This window comes from Capricornis sumatraensis, chromosome 17 (genome assembly GCF_032405125.1).
Source record: "Capricornis sumatraensis isolate serow.1 chromosome 17, serow.2, whole genome shotgun sequence".
Taxonomy (NCBI): Eukaryota; Metazoa; Chordata; class Mammalia; order Artiodactyla; family Bovidae; genus Capricornis; species Capricornis sumatraensis.
In genome coordinates this window covers 67,865,806-67,885,958 of record NC_091085.1, presented here as the reverse complement: position 1 = coordinate 67,885,958, position 20,153 = coordinate 67,865,806, and the positions used below count along the sequence as shown (strand labels likewise).

The window sequence follows — 20,153 nt, the reverse complement described above, 5'->3', positions numbered from 1 at the left end:
AAAGAAAAACACCAATACAGTATACTAACACATAGAAAGATGGCAATGACAACCCTGTATGCAAGACAGGAAAAAAGACACAGCTGTGTATAACGGACTTTTGGACTCAGAGGGAGAGGGAGAGGGTGGGATGATTTGGGAGAATGGCATTCTATCATATATACTATCATGTAAGAATTGAATTGCCAGTCTATGTCTGACGCAGGATACAGCATGCTTGGGGCTGGTGCATGGGGATGACCCACAGAGATGTTATGGGGAGGGAGGTGGGAGGGGGGTTCATGTTTGGGAACACATGTAAGAATTAAAGATTTTTAAAAAATAAAAATAAATAAAAAAAATAAAATAAAATTTGAGAGGGAACTAAGACCCCACATGCTGCAGGGCAACTAAGCCCTTACACGCAACTAGAAAGTCCACACACCCAGACGAAGAGGCAGTGGAGCCAAACAAACAAATGAAAAAAACAAAAACCTATGGGAATCTCTTGTCAACACAGAAGGGCTGGCATACAGTGGGCCTGCAGTGAATGTGGCTGTCATGCTTCTTGTCTGAGCATGTAGGCTAAGGCCCCCCCCTCCAGGGAGTCCTCCCTGATCACACCCCACCCTCAGCTGCCCTTTGGGGACCTTTTGTTCTGTGTCCTCTTAGGGGATGTTAGGGTTGTCACTGAATTGGTATCTTCCTCTCCCCTCAGGCTGGGGGCCACTTCAGGGCATAAATTAGGTTTTACCACCTCCGTGTCCCCAGTTCCCCTTCCAGGACAGGACATCTGACAAGGATGGCGTGTGCTTAGTGTGAGGATTCTCAAGAATCGTGACCAAGCAATTCACTTTGACCCCCAAGGGCCTGGGAGTTAATCATCAAATCCGGGGACGTCACACTCAGGCCAAGAAGGACCCAGACCATCTGGGCTGCTACGTGCTTCCTGGACCTCACATCCAGTCTGACATATAGGGGAACTGAATCTTCCCGCCGCCTGCCTACGCCATGGACGTGACCAGCTCAGAATCACCCAGTGAGATGCTGATAGAGACAAGACAGGAATCTGATCCTGTCATTCCCCTGCCTAATGCAAGGCCCCGGGTGAGGTCCACACCCTGCACTGGTAGGGGCATCCTGTGGGCTCTGGTCTGTGCCCGCCTCTGCAGCCGCAGACACACTTCCTCTCCTGCCTTTTCCGTACCAGCCCTATTGCGCACATCTGTTCCTGGAACATCCCATTTTTTCAGTTCCTGACCTTTGCTTTCTGTGTTGCTGACTCCTGGTTTCCCTCAGTCTCCTCCTCCACGAGGCCTTCCCAGCCTCCAGGGGCCAGGTGAGGTACCTGCTCTGGGCACCCACAGCCCTGGCCCTCCCCACTTCCTGCCGACATCTGACAGCTGATCACAGCTGCTCTTCAGTGGCCCTTGGGGCTTACTTATTTTGTTTGGCTGCATCGGGTCTTAGCTGCCTTATGCGAATCTTTGGTTTTCGCCCAAGGTCTCTCTAACTGTGGCACACTGGCTCCAGAGTGTGCAGACTTAGTAGCTGCAATGAGGCAACTACTTACTTCCCTGATCAGGATCAAACCCATGTCCCCTGCATGGCAAGGCAGATTCTTTACCACTGGACCACCAGGGAAGTTCCCCTTTGGGGCTTCTTGAGGGCAGGGGACATGCTGTCTTGTTTGAGGCTAATGGTCCCAGGGCTTGATCTAGAGTCAGTGCCTGATAAATATTCTTGGAATGAATGAATTGATTGTCAGAGTTATTCATTTGAACAATAAATAATTGTTTGAGTCCCAGTGTTGGGCATAAAATATCAGAGATGAGGAGGAACTTCAGAAGGAAATATGCCTTTCTCATGAGACAGATAATAATTGTTTCTTTATCCTTGTTTCCTCTTCTCAGACCTAAGCTGACCTTGACAGTGGTCCAGGGGAAGTGGCTTGGCATTTGGGACAAGCACTGGATTTGGAGGTGTCTATGTCACAGTAGAGGTGATCCAGAGGGAGGGGTAAAGGGTGACCATTGCTGGCTGGGTGGCCTTGGCCAAGTGAATTCCCATTTCTGGGCCTCAGTTTTTTCTAATCTGTAAAATGGGGCCAGGTCATCACATGTCTGGGACAGCAAACCGAGAAGCAATGAAGGCTGATCTTGTCCCGTTTTTCCTCCAGTGGAGAGCTATCCCTTTAACCATGAGGGGAGGGGCCAAGGCCACAGGAGGCTGCAGGGAGTTGGCACAGCTGGTGCTCAGGAAGGCCGGTGGGCAGCGGACTGGCCCTGAGCTGGTCTAAGAACTGTTGGGAAGGAAGGTAAGTGGGTCTGGGCCCAAGTAGGGCCCTGGGACTCGGTGTGCATTTGTGAATGTGAGTAGAGGTTTGTTTGGAAGGTTCTGGAGCCAAGTCCTAGCTGGCTGGACAGAAAGTGGGAGAGTGAGGCTGTCTGAAGTCCTCCCATAGGCTTAGCTCTGGGTGCCTGTGGCCTGTCTGCCTTGCAGCAGAAGGCTGGGGGCCCAGGACCTGGAAGATTGAGGAGCCCACCCTGGTTCCAGGGTGGTAGGGCTGGGCATTCTGGCAACTAAGAGGTGCTGAGGTTCCCAACCCTGGCGTCAACGATTTGGCTGCAGAGTGTCACCCGGGTGGCCTCTGGAGAAAAGCTGAAGGACGAAGAAAGTGGAAAAGGCAGTTAGCTGGTCTTTATCCAAATCCATAGATGTAGCAGGTGCCCTCATGGGCATCTGGGCTTGATAAGGCTGTTGGCAACTTGGGACTCATTCATTTAACTGATGCCTGCTGTTCTTTTCTGGGCAGTCTAACCAAGAGGGCTGAGGAGCCTGAGGACTGAGCCAGCAGCATTTGCTTTTAAAGACAACCGGTGGTCAAGCGCTAAATGCTCACATCTTTCATCATAATGATAATGCTACTATAAAAGAGAAAGTACAGCATGGTGGGGAAGGGCACAGATGCCAACTTGTACTGCCTGACTTGGAGTCCTGGCCATGCCATTTCTAGCTGTGCGACCTTCGGCTGGTTATTAATACTTAACCTCTCTGAGCCTCAGTTTCATTGTCTATAAAGTGGAGTTAATAATTGAACCTATCTCAGGGTTGTTGCAATTATTATAAGGTGCTTGACATGGTGCCTGGCTCACAGTAATTCCCACATAACTATTAGCTGTTATTGTGCATGAGGCAGAGTTGATGTCTTTGCTATTTAACATAAGACCTCGCTTAATCCTCACGGTGGTCCTGTGATGCCCAAGTTCTCCCAGTTTGTTGTGTGGTTAGTTCATTCTCATTTTTTTTAGGTCTCAGGTTTAAAAAAACTTTTTTTAATTAATTAATTTATTTGGATGCACCGGGTCTTAGTCGCAACATGTGGGGTCTTCATTATCCCCTTATAAGACTATAAAGTTCCCTCCAAGAGTAGATGTCTGTCTTATTCACCATGATACCCCCCAGTTCCTAGGTCCGGGCTTTGTAAACATTCTAGAGTAAGGATGAGCATATTGGCATCGTTAGAAGACCCCAAGAGAATGACACCTCCAAAAGACTCAGCCAATTTCTGGCACATAATAGGGACCCAACAAAGAATATCTGTTATTATTATTGCACTGGGCTGCTCGGTCATATCTGACTCTTTGTGACCCCATGGACGGTAGCCTGCCAGGCCCCTCTGTTCATGGGATTCTTCAGGCAAGAATACTGGAGTGGTTAAATCTGCACTCTAACCTGTGAGTTGGGATGTTATTATTCCCATTTTAGAAGGGAAAACAGGCACAGAGAGGTTGAGACACTTGCCTGTGTCACACAGCCAGGAAGTCATAGCTAGTTTCTAACTTTTCCCTCTGATTCACCCCAAAACTCAAATTCTTGGGCTCTGGAGCCAAGGTGAAGCCAGAGCTGGGTCTGCTGGATTTGGGTGGCCCACCAGCTGCTCTCCCCCAATGCCATGAATTTTCCCGGATGGAGCTGGGTGGAAGTGTTTCAGGCTTTTCTCTGCCTGGGGAATCTCAGGGCCATCCCAGCAAGGACTCCGAGTCAAATTCAGGGATCAGAGACCTGGAACCCTCTGATGTGGGGAGCCCAGTCCTGACTTAGTAAGTGTGGACTAGAAGCTTTGAGCTGCTGGTAGCTGATGGAGGTTGATGCGCTCCCCCTAGTGGCAAGTAGTGGAACTGCAAGGGGCGGCCCAACTCGTTTCCCTCTCAAAGGAAAAACAGCGTTTGCGCCTTAAAAAAACAAAACAAAATAAACAAACAAAAAACCCCTTATACCTTCCCTCCCTTCTAATTTCCTCCCTCTCTGTTTCTTGCCCTTTCACACTGGTTCATTCACTCACTCACTCACTCGCAGCTTAGCTTCAAATCTCCCAGCGGCTTCCCATAGCAAGCAGAGATAGAATAATATCCCAACTCCTCGCTGTGGGCTGGAACGCCCTTCCCAACATCCCTGCTCACCTCTCCTTGTTCAGTCCCTCGGTCTTGCCCAACTCTCTGTGACCCCTTGGACAGTAGCACGCCAGGCTTCCCTGTCCTTCATTATCTCCTAGAGTTTGCTCAAACTCATATCCATTGAGTTGGTGATGCCATCCAACCATCTCATCCTCTGTCTCCCCCTTCTTCTTCTGCCTTCAATCTTTCCCAGCATCAGGGTCTTCTCTAATGTGTCGGCTCTTCGCATCAGGTGGCTAAAGTATTGGAGCTTCAGCTTCAGTCCTTCCGTTGAATATTCAGGGCTGATTTCCTTTAGGATCAACTGGCTTGATCTCCTTGCAGTCCAAAGGATTCCTCAAGACTCTTCTCCAGCACCACAATTTGAAAGCATCAATGCTTTGGTGCTCAGCCTTCTTTAGAGTCCAGTTCTCACGAGACTAAGCACCTTTTTTGCTTGACTAATACTCTCACCTCTACCCAGTTCCTTGTCTCATCAGCGCCTGGAACACTCCAAGTTCATCTCCCTCAAGCGGTGGCTCCATCTGCTGTTCCCTCCGCAGGAATGCTTTTCCCTTGCTTCTCTTCTTGTTCATCTCAAAGTTTCCCCTTTGTTGTTGTTTACTTGCTAAGTCGTGTCTGACTCTGCGATCCCATGGTCTGTAGCCCGCCAGGCTCCTCTGTCCATGGCATTTCCCAGGCAAGAATACTGGAGTGGGTTGCCATTTCCTTCTCCAGGGGGTATTCCTGACCCAGGGATTGAACCCACGTCTCCTGCATTAGCAGGCGGATTCTTTACCACTGAGCCACCAGGGAAGCCCTCCCCCTTTGAGAAGCTGCAGATTAAAAGAAAATTAAATTATCTCTCGACCAACCAAAATGCACAGCTCCCTTCTGCAACCCGATTCAAACTGTTAAAAACCTTAACTGTCACCATCTGCAAAACCAACTGTTAATCACATTTAGTGAGACGATTGGAATTTTGAACACTTAGCAGATATTTGATGTTGTTAAGAAATGATTGTTAATATTTTTAGATGTGATAATGGTATTGTGATTACATTTTTAAAAATGAACATCACTGAGGTCTAATTTCCATGAAATAAAATTAGCTTACTCAAGGTTAGAATTTGAAGAGTTTGGACAAATGTATACTGCTCTGAAACTGTGGCTACAATGTTTAAAAAGAGTTCTTTAATTTTATAGCTACATGCTGAAATATTTACAGATCAAATAATATGGGAGGAAAATATAATGATAAAGGTGGAAAAAATAATAATATGGGAAGGGGGATGGGTACAGATATGGAACAAACAAGTCAGGCATGAGCTGATGACTGTTGAAGCTGAGTGGCGGCTACATCAGATGGTTCTTGACACTTTTGCTGCGTTTAAATTTTCCATAGTACAAGGTTTTAATTTTTTTTTCCCTGAGGTATACGGGCTTTTTGTTTGCCAACCAGTGGTAGAATCTGTGTCCCCTACATTGGAAGTGCAGAGTCCCACCAGTGAAGTCCCCTTAACACAAAATTTTTTTTTAAACTTTCCTGGGAGAGGGTCTTTCCTGACTACCCTCAATAAAATAGTGCCTTCCCCACTAGGTCATTCCAGGTTGCAATTCTTTGATTCTCTCTCCCCAACTAAAACATGGGGCTGCCTCTGACCTGTCCACTCCTGGGTCCCTAACCCTGAAACTGCCTGGCAGACGGTAGGTGCTCGGGAATGTCTTTTTTTTTTTTGAATCAATGAATGATGACTGCATAAAATCTCACGCATTCATCACCGCTATTGGCCATGTTCTCCATTCTTGCACTGTAGCATCCACATTAACAGAAGAAAAGTGCCCTTAGTACAAATCTCCTTGACTGGATGGTCAAACTGAGGCCCAGAGAGGTGCCGACACTTGCCTGGAGCCTCACAGCTTGGCAGCCACCGGGGATGAAGGGAGCCAAGCCAAGGGGCTTCTCCCTCCCTCTCCCCGGTCCTAGTTAGAGGGACTCTGGGCGGGAGCCGCCTGGGCTGTGACGCTCGTGCCCTACTGCAGGCCCTCCAGGTGGTTGCCGAGATGAAGAGCCCCCTGGAGGAATGCGCCGAGGGTGAGCCCTTCCACGTCGTCACGCCTCTGCTGGAGAGCTGGGCGCTGTCCCAGGTGGCCGGCATGCCTGTCTTCCTCAAGTATGAGAATGTGCAGCCGACGGGCTCCTTCAAGATCCGCGGTATCGGGCATTTCTGCCAAGAGGTGAGGGCAGGAGGGGAGGAGCGAGGTGGTAGAGCCGGGGAGTGCTGTGGGCAGGACGAGGAGTGGGGAGAGTTGGAGTACGTACGATGCGGTGGTATGCTTCGCTGTGCTTAGTCGCTCTGACTCTTGGCAACCCCATGGACGGTAGCCCGCCAGGCTCCTCTGTCCATGGAATTCTCCAGGCAAGAGTGCTGGAGTGGGCTACAATGAGGAGAGTCTAACTACACCCCCCCCAGGGCTCCAGGACGCCTGCTCGGGTCACCCCCCGCCCAAGTTCCTTGTCTTCCTAGGTGGCCAAAAAGGGATGCAGACACCTGGTGTGTTCCTCAGGTAACCTGGCCCCTTTCTACTTCCTGAGGGCCCTCGGGGGCTGGGTGTGGAGGAGGAGGAGGAGTTGGAGCTGCAGGAGGTGTCTAGGGCTTGGCCTCTTGTTAAAGGTCCAGTCTTATCAAGGTCATGGCAGATGGCTGCTCTGTGTGTCCTGCTCCCTTCCCATCGTTCAAGCGCCCTGGTAGAAAGTGATGGAAACCCAGTTCATACAGGTTTAAATTACAGACTCCAAGAATCAAAGAATTCTTGGGATAATGGGTTTAGGCACAGCTGGACCCAGGTGGTTTCCTCTATGCCTCTCCTTTTCTTGGTTTGCCGTCCCTCTACACTAACTCTTCTCTCGTACGGACTGCCTGATGGCCTTCGGGAGTTTTAGGCTTGCCTCCTACCATCCTGCCAACCGTAGTGAAAGGGGAGGACCCCTTCCCCGTGGTCTCCTCGATCTATGAATTGGTCTTTTTGGCCCAGCTTGTATCATGCGCTCGGCCCTGAATGAATCATGGTTCAGGTGATTGAGTTCTCTGATTGGCTCCACCTAGATCGCATGTCCACCTCTGGGGCCAATGGGCGGGCACATAAGCGTAGGAAGGAGTGACTCCCAAAGGAAAATTGGAGGGCAGGTGGGCAGGAGAATAGTGTGTCAATAGAGTAGCAACTGCCCACAGCACCCTCTTCTACTGCCTCTGCAGGGGGTAACGCGGGCATTGCAGCTGCTTATGCTGCCAGGAAACTGGGCATCCCAGCCACCATTGTGCTCCCCGAGGGCACCTCTGTGAAGGTGGTGAAGAGGCTGCAATGGGAGGGGGCCGAAGTTCAGCTGACTGGAAAGGTAAGGACCCCAAGAAGGGCAAAGCAGCCGGAGGGGCTGTTCCTCCTTAATCCCTTCCTCGCCCCTGAGAGACTCTTTCTCCTTTTGGTGAACTATGCCTGGAACCCAGTCATCCCTTAGGATGGCTGAGCTCAGGGGCGAGTGAGACGTGATGTATATTAAGGACTGAGATCTGTCGACTTTTCTCTCTCCATTTGGAGAAGATTTCCTGTGTGAACCCAGGAGAAACAGGAAGCTGGTGATTACCAGGATAGTATCTGTCTCCCTGTGTGTGTGTGTGTGTGTGTGTGTGTGTGTGTGTGTTTGTGTGTGTGCTCAGTCCCGTCCAACTCTTTGCAACCCCATGAACCATAGCCCACCAGGCTCCTCTGTCCATGGAATTTTCCAGGCAAGAATACTGGAGTGGGTTGCCATTGCCTACTCCATCTCTCTCCCTTCGTCCTCACTAACCCTTGGTATTATTCACTATACATTTTTACCATTCAATTAGACAAGACATGTAAAGATCACGATAGCATCATCCACCATTCTGAGTCCACCTGATATGAAAGGATGTCATCTGATGAGGACGTCACTGGCTCACTTTGTTACCAAAGAAACAGACTTAACATATAACCCTTCTCTTTTCCTGGGAAGAAGGAAAAAAAAAGTCTATCCATCCATCCAGCTGGCTGTCATCCCTAGAAAACAGGTTTTATCTTTAATTAAGTAATAATTGGCAATTAATTATTGGGCTTCCCTTGTGGCTCAGATGGTAAAGAAACTGCCTGCAATGCGGGATACTCAGGTTTGATCCCTGGGTTAGGAAGATCCCTAGGAGAAGGAAATGGCAACCCACTCTGGTATTCTTGCCTAAAGAATTCCATGGACAGAGGACCCTGGTGGGCTATAGTTCTTGGGGTCTCAAACAGGCTTTATGTTTAATTAATAAATAATTGGTGGTGGTGGTTTAGTAGCTGAGTCATGTCCAACTCTCGCGATCCCTTGGACTGTAGCCCGCCAGACTCCTGTGTCTATGGGGATTCTCCAGACAAGAATACTGGAGTGGGTTGCCATTTCCTTCTCCAGGGGATTTTCCCAACTCAGGAACCTAACCCAAGTCTCCTTCATTGCAGGCAGATTCTTTACAGAATGAACTATTAATTAATTATTAAGGTTTTTTCCCCACAACATGTGGGATTTTAGTTTCCTGACCAGGGATCGAACCCACACCCCCTGCATTGGAAGCTCGGAGTCACCTCTTCCCAGCACCACAGGCTGGTGGGCTTTGTTCTTATCCAGCCTGGCAGCTGAACGTGTCCCACTTGAATTGTGGGAATCATGTGGCATCCTTTTCTCCACGCGGAAGCTCTGCCATTGTCCCAGGAGGCTGCTGGGTCCTCACCAGCTCTGGTCTCACCCCTGGGGGTCTCCCCAGTCCATCAGGCCCTGGAGTCATCCAGGAGACCTCAGGCACTGCTCCAACCTCTGTAGCTGTCTGATTCCCATCTTCTGAAGGTCTTGGTTTCTCTTTAGATCTGGGACGAGGCCAATCTGAGGGCACAAGAGTTGGCCAAGAATGATGGCTGGGTGAACGTCCCTCCATTTGACCACCCCCTGATATGGTAAGGCTGGTGTCCCTTCCCCTATGGAGCTCAGTGCTGGGAGACCCTCATTGAGTCAGGGTCCTCCCATTGGACAGAAGGGAAAATTGAGGCCCAGAGAGGAGAAGAGGCTTGGAAGTCAGGCACACGGAGGTCCAGACCTCACCTCTGCCACTCCTGAGTTGTATAACCCTGCAAAGCGTCTTAGCACCCTGCACCTCAGTTTCCACATGTGTGAGATGGAAATGCTAGGAATAAATCCCCTTGACTAAGTGTGTACTTTGGGACACGTTTAATCCATTTAGTCCTCCCCAAGAGAGAGAGATTTTTTATGCCCATTTCACAGGTGAGGGAACTGAGGCCTGGAGGGGTCAAGAAACTTGCCGAAGATCACACAGCTAGTAAGTGGTGGAGACCTTGAGTCCCAGACCCAGGATGTGAGTTGGCCTGATTCCAAGTGATACAGTGGTCTGCCCTTTTATTTTTGGCCATACCGTGTAGCATGCAGGATCTTAGTTCCCAGACCAGAGATCGAACCCATGGCTCCTGCAGTGGAAGCGAGGAGTCTTAACTTTTAGACCACCAGGGAAGTCTCATGCTGGTCAGCTCTTAACCAGACACATGAACGCTGCCTCTTTCCAAAGTTGTGGAATGGATGAAATGGATTGAGAAAGTGCCTGGGAGGCTGACGAAGGGGAGAAAGAATGAGTGAACGAGTAAACTGAGTGGATGGAAGCTGAGTGAACCAAGTGTGGCAGGGTCTCCCCTCCTGCCGTGGACGGGGCGGGGGCTGGCACGGTGGGGGGTTGTGTCCCTGTGAGCCTTGGGGACCAGGCCCGCCCTCAGTCCTGGCCCTCTCTCCCACTCCCTCGTCCCACAGGGAAGGCCACATGAGCCTGGTGCGGGAGCTGAAGGCAGTGCTGGGGACCCCACCGGGTGCCCTGGTGCTGGCAGTCGGGGGCGGAGGTCTCCTGGCGGGGGTGTCAGCTGGTCTGGCAGAGGTGGGCTGGCAACACGTGCCCATAATTGCCATGGAGACCCAAGGGGCACACTGCTTCAACGCGGCCATCAAGGCAGGCAGGCTGGTGACGCTTCCCGGAATCACTAGGTAGGCATGGGCTGGGGGCATCTGTGGGGTGCTGGGCTGTCCTGGGGCTTCTCAGTCCCAATTAGTGAGGGTGGGAACACTCAAGGTAGTATCCTTTTATTTTTTTTAATTAAAAAAAAATTTTTTTTGGCTGTACCACATGGCAAGCGGGATCTTATTTCCTTGACCAGGGATAGAACATGTGCCTTCTGCAGTGGAAGTGCACTGCAATGCTAGTGAAGTCCTTAAGTATTTAATTATCTTTTAATTTTTCTTTTCTTTTTTTTTTTTTGGCTGTGCCATATGGTATGCAGGACTTTAGTTCCCCAAGCAGAAATGGAACCCTTGCCCCTTGCATTGGAAGGGCAGAGTCTTAACCACTGGATAACCAGGGAAGTCCTTCCATGGGGTCTCTTTAATCCTGCATGACTGATCTATAGGAATTTTTCATTCCCTACTTAAACCCATCAGCGTGTTCCCCAAGCTCTCAGGCTGAAATCAGACCCCTCGGTACTCCATTCCAGTCACTGGCCTGTCTTCCTGTCCCTTGAATGGGCTGGGCACTTTCCTCCCTCCATGCTTTTGCACAGGCTGTGTCCTCTGCCCGGAAGTGCTGGGGTTCCATCTTCTTCTGGTTGGTTTCTCTCCCCCAGAGAGGGTCTCCCCGCAACCCTGTCGTTGGAGGTTTTCATCCCAAGTTCTCCCTCATGGCATCTTTCTACAGTGGGTTTTTATTTACTTATCCTTGGGTTTCCTTATTCGCTGTTGTCTCTGCTCCCAGACTTGGATCTGGATAAGGGCAATAACCATAATCGCAGCTAACACTGTTACAGAACTCACTATCTGGAAGGCTCTATTCTAAGCACTTGAAATGCTTTAACTCATTCTCCACGACAACCTTGTGAACAAGCTATTCTTCTTCATCTTATTTTGGCCTTGAAGCATGTGGGATCTTACTTCCCCAACCAGGAGCTGAACCCATGTCCCCTGCAGAGGAAGCTCAGAGTCTTAACCATTGGATTGCCAGGGAAGTTCCCCCAGCTATTATTATTATCTCTGTTTTTCAGATGAGGAAACTGAGGCTCAGAGAGGCAAAGTGGCTTTCCCAAGGTCACACAGCTAGTTTAGAACCCAGGTTTGAAACCAGGCAGCCCAGCACCAGAGTCCATGCTGTGGGCCACTTAGGACTCAGCGTCCGTTCTGATGAGCTCAGCAAAAGCTCTTCTGGCCCTGAAAGACTGCCCAGCTCAGGAAAATACCAGCAGGAAGGTCATCCCAAGCACAGAGGTAAAGAGCATGGACTCTGGAGCCAGACTGCTTGAATTTGAATCCACATTCTGCTGTTGACTAGCTGTGTGTCCTTGAGCAAGTTGCTCAACCTCTCTGAGCTTCAGTTTCCTGACCTATAAAATGGGACTCATACATTTCTAACTCCCAAAGGAGACTGTAAGACTTAAAACAGAAAATCCTAGGGACTTCCCTGGTGGCCCAGCGGTTACAACTCTGCGCTTCCACTCCAGGGGTGTGGATTCAATCCCTGGTCCGGGACCTAAGATTCCCACTCGCCAGGCTGTATGGTGCGACCGAAAAATAAAACAAACGAAAGACCCCCCCAGGAGAATCCATGCATCCAGCACCCTGTAAATAGGCAATAAATACAGCTGTAGTATGGACATGATAAGCGGTTATGAATGAATACAGTGAAAGAATCACCTTCTAGGCTTGGCTTTCTGGGGTCTGTGCGAGAACAGCACAGTCATGGTTGTAGAGTCAGAGGGATGTGTGCTCACCAGCTATTCATGGGACACAGAATTTTTGAGTGCTTCCCCTGACTCAGGCATTGCTCTAGGCTTAAAATGCTGAGTCCTGGGCCCGCTGCAGGATGGGAGGGGTGCCTGGGGCTGGGGAGGGCTGGGGCTGTGCAGGGAGGAGACCTGACTCCCCACCTCTTCTCCACACCCCTGCCTTCCCCGCCCCAACTGCCCGCTCCTGCAGTCTAGCCAAGAGCCTGGGGGCCAGGACAGTGGCTGCACGGGCCCTGGAGTGTACGAAAGAGTTTAGGATCTTCTCGGAGGTGGTGGCGGATGCTGAAGCCGTGAGTGCTGTGCAGCGATTCCTGGGTGAGTGAGCAGTGCCCTCCACCTGGGCTTGGAAACCCACGAGGTCCCTGGACCCCCTGGGGAGAGTGTGTTTTCTCTTGTCCATATCCTCAGTGCCTATCACAGGGCTGGTATATAGTAATCTTTCAGTAAGTATACACTGAGTGGATGGAAGGGATGGGGGTGAAGAAGAAGTGTGTCCTCTCTCTAGCCTCCAGAGTTCTGTACATACTCATCTTCCCTCTGGCTGCCCATCCTGGCCCTGCTGCCTATTGGTTTCATGTAACTAAAGGGCTACTCAGCCCACCATGGCACCTTCTCCAGGAAGCCTTCTCTGATTTCCCACCCCCACCCCACCTGGGCAGAAGACTTCCTGTGCACCAGTCCACCATCCTTTCAAGTGCCAGATTCTTATTCACCTACATCACTAGACTGTGAACTCTGTGAGGGTGGGGGTTGGTATGTCTTGCTCATTGTTGTGTTCCCGGGGCCTGCCAGGGAGGGGGTGCTCAATAAATATTTGTTGAGTGAATGTATGAATGTATGAGTGAGTGGAAAGGTGGATAATGAATAGGTAGATGGGTGGCTGGCTGGTTGGATGGATTGATGGGCAGTGGATTGACAAATGATATAGAAATGGATGGATAGATGGGTGGACACATTGATTAATGGATACATTGATGGATGGACAGTCAAATGATGGATGAATGGATGGATGGATGGATGATACAATGATTGATAGATACACTGATAGATGGACAGACAGACAGTCTAGTGATGGATGGATGGATGGATGGATGGATGGATGAAAGGCGGATGGAGGGAGGGATAGATGGTCAGATTGATGGATGGACAGAGGGTCAGACAAATGATGGATTGTGAGATGGATGCCTGGATGGCTGGCTTCATGGAACTGCATTGCCCAGAGCCTGCTGAGCACTAACTGGCTTTCCCTCCTTTTCCTCCCCTCCACCCCCATCCCCCTCTCTGGGCAGATGACGAGCGAACACTGGTGGAGCCTGCCTGCGGGGCAGCCTTAGCTGCCATCTACTCAGGCCTCCTGGGGAGGCTCCAGGCTGAGGGCCACCTGTGCCCTTCCCCAGCCTCAGTCGTGGTCATCGTGTGCGGAGGCAACAGCATCGATAGTGGGGAGCTACAGGCTCTGAAAGCCCAGCTGGGCCAGGATTGAGGGCTCCTGGTTTGGGAGGGCCAGCTGGGTTCCAGCGATCCCCAAGAGGCTCCTGCACACCCATATAGCTGGCTGAGGGGCCTCTGGGCTCATGGAAGGCAGTAGAAGCCGCCCTGTGCTGCTGTGCTGGCAGCCTCCTGCAGGAGGCCCACCTGAGCTTGTCCCTCTGGCCTCCCTGCAGCTCTGGCCAATAAACCCTTTCTGAGTTGAGTCTGTAACTCCAGCAGGTCCTTTTTTTTTTTTTTTTTTTAAACCTCCGTGGACTCAGGGAAGGCGCACGGCAACCTTGATGTCAGTGCTCTTCATATCCTACAGCTTGGGCAATAAAGCCAAGAATTCAAAACTCGGGTTTCTAAGGGAATCTGGCCATGCTGAGTTCCTTACCAGGCTTCCATTACCTAGGGGACCTGCTCAGGAAGGGGAGGGAGCATTCTGTCACTTCTCAGCCCTGGGTCAGTGAGGACAACTCCACCAATCTTTTTTAAAAAGTATTTTATTCGTTTATTTTTGGCTGCGCTGGGTCTTTGTTGCTGCGCATGGGCTTCTCGTTGCAACGGCCTCCCTTGAGGAGTGGGGGCTCTGGGGTCTGTGGGCTCATTGGTTGTGGTGCATGGGCTTAGTCGTCCCGAGGCATGTGGGACCTTAGTTCCCAGACCAGGATTCGAACCCGTGTCCCCTGTATCAGCAGGCGGGTTCTTAACCACCAAAACACCAGAGAAGTCCCTTCACCAATCTTCACAAAATACTTGTCGTGTGCCAGAACTTCTAAGAACTTTTTCTTCGTTGTCCTTTTTAACATTCACAAAGGCATCATGGATTAGAAACCATTATTATCGCCCCTGTTCTACAGATGGGGACACTGAGACTCGAGAAGATGACATACCTCGATTAAGGGTGCACAGGCTGCAATGCAGACCAGCCCATTTCAAATCCAGTGATTTTTAACACTGGCTTCCCTAGTGGCTCAGATGGTAAAGCGTCTGCTTGCAATGCGGGAGACCCGGGTTCGATTCCTGGGTTGGGAAGATCCCCTGGAGAAGGAAATGGCAATCCACTCTAGCACTCTTTGCCTGGAAAATCCCATGGACAGAGGAGCCTGATAGGACAGAGGAGCCTGAGTGACTTCACTTTCACTTTTCACTTTTCTGTATTTCTTCGATTGCCGCTTTTTTTTTTTTTTGCCTGGCGGGCCATTGGAGAAGGAGGTATGGCCTCTGGGTGGGTCTGGACACACCTGAGGGTCACAAAGAAGGAGGGGACTGATTCTGAAAATGGGCTCCGGCCGGCCCTGGAAAGGGAGCTCTTTGAAAACAGAGGAAATCAGAATCCTTTGCAGCCACCAGGGGGCAGCAAAGCGTCTCCAATGGGAAGGCAGAGCCTCCAGGCAGGTGAGACCCGTCCCAGGGTCTTCCTTGGCTCCAACCTGCTAGGGGGTGCTGAAGTCCCAGAGACAGATGGCCTCACGAGGTCTTGGCATGGGGAGAGCCCTATCCGACCCCTCCCAGTGCTGCAGGAAACAAAGGTCAGTGTGAGGGCCACTTGCATCACAGCTCAAGGCAGAATCCACCTCCCTGTTGGGGCTGCGTCTTGACTGTGTGACCCTGGGCAAGTGCCTTCCACTCTCTTGGCTTCAGGCTGCCCCTCTGTGCTGGAGGAGGCCCACTTGCAGCTTCCACCTCCTTTCCTTGGGCCAGACTGCTCCCTCCACCAGGTGTCTCCTCCATTTCTCAAGAGGAGGATTTGAGAGCGGCAGTGGCCTCCGTCTGCCTTGGCTTCACCTTCCCTTTGATCGCAGACATGACTTCGGTTGCCAGGATGTCCCTCCAGAAGCCTCCAGGACGCAGACTTATGTTCTTGTGAGTTACCAGAAGAGACGCTGAATGCCCCAGAGCCAGGCTTGAGCCGGAAATTTTTCCTACTCACTACCCTGGTGACCTTGAGTAAATGATGCTCTGGTTTAGTGCCTCAGTGTTCTAATCTGTAAAATGGGTTGTGTGCAGATTATTATGAGAACTCAGCATAAGTAGTCTTTCAGTCATTGCTAGTTCTTACCATCTTCTGAGCGTTCCTCCCCCAGCCATGAGGGGTGTGGAGCATTTATTCTTGTATTGAGCTTGTATGTTTTGTATTGTACTGTGTGCTAGGGGTCTTAGCAGTCATTTCATTTCATTTATTTTTAATTGGAGGATAATTGCTTTACAAGGTTGTGTTGATTTCTCCTGCACAACAACCTGAATCAGCTGTAAGTATACAGAGACCATCTCCACACCCAGGTGAGTTGGCAGGGCCCGTCTCCGTTCCAGGTGCTCTGACTCCCAGTTGGGCTCCTGTCCTTGGCTGCACCTTGGGAGACTTGTCAGCTGCTGTTTACTCCTCTCCTGGTCTTGGCAAGCTGGAGATAAGATGCCGAGGGGTCTGTTGACCTTGTCTAGATAACACGCATCCGTTACCTTGGTGTGTGGCCCTTCCTGGTTGACACCCAAGGAATGCCAAGGGCAGGGTGGGGACATGGAGAGAGAGGGGCATGGATGGTTGAAGCTAAGGTGATGGTTGTTATGACCTGATCCAGCAGGATGGGCACCGGGGCTGAGAGACTCTTGCCATTGCCTCTGCTCTCCTGGGGAGCCTACGATGAGGGTCCCGAGAGCAGATTTTCTGTGTTGGTCTAGGGCTGCAGAGCCGACCCAGAGCGGACCCCAGGCATGGCAGGGGCATGGAAAGATGGAAGCGGCTCATGGTGGGAGTGATGGTTGCTGGGGGCCGACAGCTGCCCTGTATCCCAGGAACGGCTGATGGGAGGCTCTGTGTCCAGAGAGGTGTGTGTGTGTGGGGGGGTGGGGGGGCTAGAAAAGCCAGCCCCTCTTGCAACCTCAAGGTAAGAGCATCTCTGTGGTCCCATCCACAGAGCTGAGAGCCTCCTGCGATCTGGCTGAGCCCTGACTCCACTGGCGCCCTCCCCTCCTCCTGTTCACCTCCCGCCCCCTGCCCTGCTTTTCCTCTGAGGGCTCCCTTGATATATCACGTGCCAGGAACTCCCATCTCAGGCTCTGCTGGTGGAAAACACAACCTCAGTGGGCCCTCTTTCCCTGGCCCCGTCCCATTGGCTTCTCCCTTCCCCAATGTTTGTGCTTTTTAAACTCCACCAAAAATGTCACGGGCAGGTTTCTTGCCTGGCTTCCAAATTCCCTGATAAATTCCACTGGCTGGGCAACCCCAGGAGAGGTTTTCTGGAGCAAGGAACCCCATAAATCACTCTGCTGCCACTCCGGCGTGGGCAATATCTTATGTAAAAAGGTGTTTCCTGGGAGCGCCACAGGCAGGAGAATCCTATTACAAGCCGCCCCATTAATTATAAAGAGTCAAGTCGACCCTTTGCTGCGATTTTTTATCTTAAGTCTGAAAACTGATTACCTTCACCAATACTTCCCCTTCCAAAAAAGAAAACCCTAAAAAATAAATGTTTGAAGAACAAATACCAAAGTTTCTCCTTTTAGGGGAGAACCAACAGAGAGAGGAAGAGAGAAGGGGGTGGGGGAGAGAAGGTGGTGGGAAAGATTTTTTTTCCCCTCTTTTTAAGGTAAAAGTTATTGAGCGCTTGGTTTTTCAATTTCCTGGATGCCTCCACCCCAAGAATTCGGTGCTGTAATTCGTCCCACGTTACACGTGAGGGAAACTGAGGCTTGCCTGAGGTTACAGGACCTAGCCCTTTCTTCTGAGGCGGATATTTGAAGACCTGGGTTCAAAACCCACCTCCGCCTCTTAGAAGCTAGGACCCTGGGGGCAGATGAATTAACCTCTCTGGCCTCAAAATTCTTCTCCTGCGAAGTGAAGAAGAAAAGCATCCCTTCCAAGGAGACGACATGCAGCAGCCAACACAGAGGGCTGAAGCTGGGCTTGTCCCTTGCCTGGTGACTAGCACCCTCTCCACTGGCCTGCCTGCTGCCAGTCTTGAGGCTGCCCTGACTCCCATCCCCAGTCTATTCCACACTAGCAGCCAGAACAGTCTTTAAAAATTAAAAAAAAATTTTTTTGGGCTGTGCTGGGGCTTCATTGCAATGAGCAGGCGTCCCTAGTTTGGGCATGCAGGCTCAGTAGTTGCGGCACGGGGGCTTAGTTGCTCTGCGGTATCTGGGATCTTAGCTTCCTGACCAGGGATCGAACCTGTGTCCCCTGCATTGGGAGGCGATTCTTCACCACTGGACCACCAAGGAAGTCCCCAGAATAGTCTTAGGCCCAAGGCAGAGTCTTGCTCCTGCTGTTGAAACTCTTCCCTACCCCTGGCTGCGTTTCAGATAAAGGGCTGACCCCTCACCTAGGTACACCGGGCCCTGTATCATCTGGTTTTGCAGACTTTTGAGGTCTCTCCCCTACACTCACCAAACTGCAGCTTTTTCTCTTTCTAGAACTCACCAAGCTTGATCCTGTCACAGGGCTACTGTCTGTGTTCTTGCCCTTGCCCGTCACACTCTTCCAGATCTCACCCAAGTCGGCAACGTCTCATTCTGGACTCTGGCGTCACCTCCTCTGGGGGGCCCTCCTGACCCATCTCCTGACACTCAGGGCCAGGACGAGGGCGAGGCGAGGGAGGCACTAACTTTTGGAGCAAAATGTAACGGGTGCCACAAAACTTAAATTTTAAAAACAGGAAAAACCCCTCCGAAATAAGAAAAAAGATTGTAATCAAACAACTCTAAAATGAAAAATACATGTAAAACACATTCCTGCTGAATAAAATCGAGACATTTTTACATAAAGACAGGATCTCACGTTGCACTTGGCCATCTCACCTCACTCGGATGACAGATCTGTCAGACCCTGTCTTTACTTAAAAGGTCACCGTTCTGTTCATCATGGATTGTTTTGCATTAGTTTTGAGTTTTCAAAATATCGTATGGAAATACTATTTATCTTGATTCCTGAGTTTTGGGTCTGCATCCTCACTGCATTTTCACCCAAGTACCCTGCTTGTCTCAACCAAACCTGGCCTGACTGCCTTTTAAAAGATAAGATTATTATTATTATTTTTAATTTTCATCAAATGCAATGTTAACTCTTTTTTCCCCCATGCAGCATGTAGGATCTGATTTCTCCAAACAGGGATCGAACCCATGCCCCCTGCATTGAAAGTGTGGAGTCTTAACAGCTGGACCACCAGGGAAGCCTTCTGACTGCCTGTTTTCATAGCCAGTTATTCTCAGTCTCACCACCCTCTTTTCCTACCACTATTCGAAACTACCAATTATTTTCTCCTGGTTACTATCCGTCTCCCCCGGTAAAATATCAGCTCAGTGAGGGCTGGTAGCAAATCTATCTTATTCACATCTGTAACCCAGGGCCCAGGAGGGTGCCCAGGGCATGTGATTTCAACATATATTTTCTGATAACTGAATGAATGAATGAAAAGAAGATACAGGGAGGCAGGTAGTCTGCCTTCCAGACATCTGGACAAATTGACTTCAGGGGCTTCATTCCACTTCCCACCCCCATTTTCCAGATAAGGAGGCTGAGGTCCAGAGAGGGTGAGTAATCAAATCATAGTCACACAGCACAGCCACATCAAAACTCGTCCCAAACTGAAAATCACATGGGGCTGAGTGGTTAAGACGCTGGGCTTCCACTGCAGCAGGCACAGATTTGATCCCTGGTTAGGGAACTAAGATCCCACATGCCTCGCGATGCAGCCAAAAAATAAATAGATAAGCAATGAAAGAAATAAGAAGGGAGAAGTCTCCAGTGACCTGGAATGGGTCTGTAGGGATCGGTTCTCTCTGAATGCACACATTCCTGAAATATCATCCCCAAACCCATATTGCCAGTGAGGGTTGTGCTGAACCTATGCATCACCTTTACTATTACCTAATTCACATGCTTCTTGAAACCTTAAACGCTGTTTAGAAAGAGAATGTTATCACTACTCTAAATGGAGAAACAGTATCGCTTCCCGGAATTAGATCTATGTCTCAATAAATAAAAGGAAAAACAAAACGATGCCATTACCTCGCAGCCAGCTTCTGTTGTGCTGAGACTCCAAGCCAGCCAGCATAAGCAAGCTAGCACCAGAGATTCGCTCTCAAACAATCAGAAGGGCTGAAAAATAACTGAAAAGGCAGTGAGTTACTCAGGAGGCATCAGGCACCAGTTCCTCCTGTGGGTCGGTGTCCTGTTGGTGAAATAATAGTGTGGCAGCATCCCACAGTGATAGTGGTTTTGATCACAGGGACCCCCAAAAGGCCTGGGAGGCAAAGTCTTCATCCTGCAATTTCTGCTGGTGAGAAGCGGCTACTGCCTGAGCACCTGCAGCAGGTGTGAGCACAGGTTCCCAAGTTCTCTGCTGGGCAACGGGATTTCTTTTCTTTTTGTAAACGTTATCTGGCTATGCCAGT

At 50.3% G+C, this 20,153-nt stretch overlaps 1 protein-coding gene across 1 annotated transcript; it reads left to right on the top strand.

Moving 5' to 3' along the window:
- Window positions 1-2,158: 2,158 nt before the first annotated feature.
- Window positions 2,159-14,095, top strand: SDSL (serine dehydratase like). The gene is made up of 8 exons (XM_068989699.1): window positions 2,159-2,296; window positions 6,459-6,653; window positions 6,944-6,983; window positions 7,673-7,812; window positions 9,328-9,416; window positions 10,276-10,503; window positions 12,478-12,602; window positions 13,577-14,095. Exons 2-8 carry the CDS (start codon window positions 6,480-6,482, stop codon window positions 13,768-13,770), a joined length of 990 nt encoding a protein of 329 aa, XP_068845800.1. The 5' UTR covers window positions 2,159-2,296; window positions 6,459-6,479; the 3' UTR covers window positions 13,771-14,095.
- The last annotated feature ends 6,058 nt before the right edge of the window (window positions 14,096-20,153 follow it).